At 44.3% G+C, this 5,000-nt stretch overlaps 1 protein-coding gene across 1 annotated transcript in view; it reads left to right on the forward strand.

Annotated features, from left to right (window-relative positions):
• Positions 1–2,874: 2,874 nt before the first annotated feature.
• Positions 2,875–5,000, forward strand: part of tmem198aa (transmembrane protein 198aa) — a gene marked incomplete at both ends in the record, with an annotated part of 16,279 nt that continues 14,153 nt past the window's right edge. Inside the window, one exon of the mRNA XM_080840000.1 lies at positions 2,875–3,046. Within this exon, the coding sequence (XP_080696126.1) occupies positions 2,875–3,046 (172 nt within the window). The remainder of the gene's footprint in view (positions 3,047–5,000) is intronic.

Raw genomic sequence — 5,000 nt, forward strand, 5'->3', positions numbered from 1 at the left:
TCCTGTTTCAGTGTCAGTACCAGATCTGTTCCAGTGTCAGTACCAGTCCTGTTTCAGTGTCAGTACCAGTCCTGTTTCAGTGTCAGTACCAGTCCTGTTTCAGTGTCAGTACCAGATCTGTTCCAGTGTCAGTATCAGATCTGTCCAAGTGTCAGTACCAGTCCTGTTTCAGTGCCAGTACCACTTCTGTTTCAGTGTCAGTACCAGTCCTGTTTCAGTGTCAGTACCAGTCCTGTTTCAGTGTCAGTACCAGTCCTGTTTCAGTGTCAGTACCAGTCCTGTTTCAGTGTCAGTACCAGTCCTGTTTCAGTGTCAGTACCAGTCCTGTTTCAGTGTCAGTACCAGATCTGTTTCACGGTCAGAACCAGATCTGTTTCAGTGTCAGTACCACTTCTGTTTCAGTGTCAGTACCAGATCTGTTCCAGGTTCATGACCAGATTTGTGTCAGGGTCACCTCCGACCCACAGCTCTAATCAGTGTAACCTCACACTATGTGCTTGGCCCCAGGTGTGTGTGTGTGTGTGTGTGTGTGTGTGTGTGTGTGTGTGTGTGTGTGTGTGTGTGTGTGTGTGTGTGTGTGTGTGTGCTTGGCCCCAGGCGCTAAGCTAAGCCCTCCCATAGCAAAGGGGCTAAGGAGGGAGTATTAGCCACAGGCTAATGCTGGGGAGTGTTCACAGTGTAATATTTTCTACTGGTTTAGTGCAGTGTTTTAGGTATTATTAGCCATGATCTGGTGCGAGTGAGCACAGATTGGGGGCTAACCTCATTAGTAAGCAAAAGCATGGTGTCTGTCTGTCAACACTGGAGTGGAAATCAAGCTGGAGATGTTACTGACCTGCCAAAGCGTGACCACACATGGTGTGTTTGTCACACAAGGTGCCAAACTAGCCAAGCTTACAGTCATTTTATATCACTTACTGCTAAAATCACCAACTTGTCTTAAGAACAATGATAATCAGAAGAGTGGTATTTATTATGACTTGTTACAATGCACCGATATATTCACATGTTTTTGTCATGGGGAAGAATCTCATGAATTTCATGTAAACATTGCTGTCATTGGCTGCCATACAGTGCCACTTGAAAGTATGTGAACCCCTTGAGCACTTACGAGTTTTCTGTTGTTTTACTATGATTTTTCATTTTTTTATCACCAATTTTCCATAGATGAAATGTCAGGTTTATGTTTATCATTTGCATGTACTTGTTTAGAGGAAATTGTTTGAGTAGCCGAAAAACTACATGAAACATGGAATTAGTCCATTTCAAAAGTAAGTGAACCCCCAGCTGAATTGATAAAGTCAAGCAGGTAACAGATTCAGTTTAACTTATTTGGGTGATTAATTAGTCAATTGAGCAAACCGATCATCTGAGACATCCTTAGGGAAAGGTTTGGGCAACACAGATTAAAAGAGAAAGGAAACCAACCAAACTACTGTAGTGCCAAGGTGTACCCACACAGATCAACAATGCCGAAAGGAAACGAGATATCCGAGAACATCAGGAAGAAGGTTCTGACAGCCCATCAGTCTTGGGAAAGCTATAAGACCATCTCCAAAAGATTCCAGCTCCATCCATCCATCCAAGACAAATCATTTTGAAATGGAGGGCATTCAACATGACCGCATCTCTGCCTAGAAGTGGACGCCCATCAAGACCATCACCAAGAAGCACCAGAAGAAGAATAAATCAGGTAAAAGTCAACCCACACATCACCTCTAAAGAGTTTCGGACCTCTCTGGCAGCATCTGGGGTAGATGTACATGGGTCTACAATCAGATGAAAATTGTTGGTTTTGATTGTGACAAAATAATTCTATCTCGGACTCATCTGTCCAAAGAAGGGACTTCCAGAGGGCCTTTGGATTATCCAAGTGCTCTCGCGCAAAGTTGAAACGGGCAGTTTTGTTCTTTCTTGAGAGCAGAGGCTTCCTTCTAGCAACCCGATCATGAATGTCATGTCTATTCAATTTTCGTCTGATTGTAGACCCATGTACATTTACCCCAGATGCTGCCAGAGAGGTCTGAAACTCTTTAGAGGTGATGTGTGGGTTGACTTTTACCTGATTTATTCTTCTTCTGGTGCTTCTTGGTGATGGTCTTGATGGGCGTCCACTTCTAGGCAGAGATGCGGTCATGTTGAATGCTCTCCATTCCTAAATTATTTGTCTTGGATGGATGGATGGAGCTGGAATCTTTTGGAGATGGTCTTATAGCTTTCCCAAGACTGATGGGCTGTCAGAACCTTCTTCCTGATGTTCTCGGATATCTCGTTTCCTTTCGGCATTGTTGATCTGTGTGGGTACACCTTGGCACTACAGTAGTTTGGTTGGTTTCCTCTCTCTTTTAATCTGTGTTGCCCAAACCTTTCCCTAAGGATGTCTCAGATGATCGGTTTGCTTAATTGACTAATTAAGCACCCAAATAAGTTTCACTGAATCTGTTACCTGCTTGACTTTTCCAATTCAGCTGGGGGTTCACTTACTTTTGAAATGGACTAATTCCATGTTTCATGTAGTCTTTTGGCTACTCAAACAATTCCCTCTAAAAAAAGTACATGCAAATGATAAACATAAACCTGACATTCCTTCTATGGAAAATTGGTGATGAAAAAAATGAAAAATCATGGTAAAACAACAGAAAACTCGTAAGTGGTCAAGGGGTTCACATACTTTTAAGTGGCACTGTAGCCCTGGAACATGGCAATGTAAAACACCTGAGTGATGTAATCCTTTTCTCTCTCTCCAGGTGAACTCCTGTGAATGGCACGCTCCTTCTGATTGACAGGTCCAACCCTGTATCCTGTCCCCCCCCCCCCTCCCTTTCAGACACCCCCTACACCCCCTGAACACACATACACACCTATACTGTCACCATGGCGACGGACGACGGGTACTTCCTGGCTCACAAGCTGGCGCTGCCCCCGTGGGACGGCGGGTCGGAGCGTCTCCTCAGGTGTGAGGACGAGATCGAGCGCCGCTACGAGATCGTACCGTCCGTCGTCTGCTCCATGTGCTGCCTGTTTGGCATCATCTATTGCTTCTTCGGTGAGTACACACACTCACACGCACACACACTCACACACACACACACACACACACACACACACACCGCTCACACACACACACACACACACCCACACACACACACGCAGGCACACACACATACACACACACACACACACACACACACACACACACACACACACACACACACACACACACATATACGCGCACACACACACACACACCTGGCTGTGAGAGCTGACTCTAGGAAAGACTGTAAAGACTTGAATCTGCCTATTTGGTCATTTTTATCATTAATATGCAGCAATAGTTATAACCACACACACACATTATTATGCAGCAATAGTCATAACCACAACTGCCTGACCCCTGATCCAGCTCTGATTTGGGCACTATCTGATCTATCAGATCTATTGATCTGTCCACTTTCCAGATTAAATGGCACTCGTAAACACTGATAGTGGTAATCAATACTGCCATCAGAGCAGTCATAACCACAATCATATGAATAGTGCTTGCTGCAGTGTTGATGTCACTTTGATTGAATTACTGTCACTTACTTTAACAGAGTCAGGACTTTAAATTACCTTTAGTGTTACTAAGGGAACAGTGGAGAGGGGCCTGAGTGGGTGCTGTTGTGGCAGATCACACACACACACACACACACACACACACACACACACACACACACACACACACACACACACACACACACACACACACACACACACACACACACACACACACACACACACACACACACACACACACACACGCACAAACACACGCACACACACACACACACAAACACACACACACACACGGACCCCTCCCTCCCAGAGCCACCCAACTCCACCCAGCCTTGGCTTGGATAGGCTAGGTGACTGGCTGACAGACATGCTTCCCAGTACTGGGAAAGATAGTTTAGTTCTTCCTCTCTTCTCTCCCCTTCCAGAGGTTCAGGGATGAATGATGTCAACACTGCTAACACAAAAACAAGATTATTCAAATGTATTGGCAAATTAAATACAGAATTGTTGAGGCTGAATAGGGACATTAACCCACACCTTACCTAACTGATACTACCAGTGACAGGTGTTTAAGTTTTAACAGCGATTAAACGAATACATCTTTTTAGTTTGATTAGTGGCCATTCATATTCCTTTACATTTCGTGCTGAAAGCAATCAAGTTTTCTGTCTGATAATGGCCTCTCAGATATTAAAGCTACATTATAATCAGTGGATCTGGCAAAGTTTTGATGTTTTGAAACCCAGCATCCCCTCTCTCCAAGGCCCACCATGCCGCCTAGGTTTGGATAGGCTGAGGGACTGGAAGGCAGACACACCTCCTGGTACTGGTGAAGCTAATGTTGTTCAAATGTATACACTCTATTCTCTTTACACAAGAACAAATGTAACTCTTCTGGATGTTACATTAATTCACTTGATGATGATGGCAGAAACAGCAGAGGGAGATGACTGGAGTAAAGAAATGATAATAAATTGGTATTGATAGAAAAAAATAAACATTTAGGGCCTGATTTACTAACAGGATTGCGCCCATTTCTGGCGTAAAATAGCGGTCGTAAACATAAAACGGTATTTACTAATGGGCCGCAGCGCATATTAACGCCTGTGGGTGTGAACAGGGGAGGTAACTTGGAGGTGGGTGGTAACGTAGGCGTGAGGCGCAATTTACATGGGTGGAGACAAGGTAAGTGCGCCTAATGATGTCATGCGTGGTATTTACTAAACTGCCTGTGGAGCGCACGTCTCCAATTTGCAGGCTAATTCTCCGCCTCATAAAAGCACGTCTTAACCAAGCGCAATTTCATTGAGTCTGAAAACGTTGATATGGCAGCAGTGATAAGAGAAAGGCGAAGAAAGAAGACAGAGACAGCGCACAGAAATAATTTTTTCAACTCGCATAACACATTTTCAGTTAAATGAACCACAAATCATTAGACGGTACAG

Source organism: Sprattus sprattus, assembly GCF_963457725.1.
Source record: "Sprattus sprattus genome assembly, chromosome: 5".
NCBI classification, from domain to species: domain Eukaryota; kingdom Metazoa; phylum Chordata; class Actinopteri; order Clupeiformes; family Clupeidae; genus Sprattus; species Sprattus sprattus.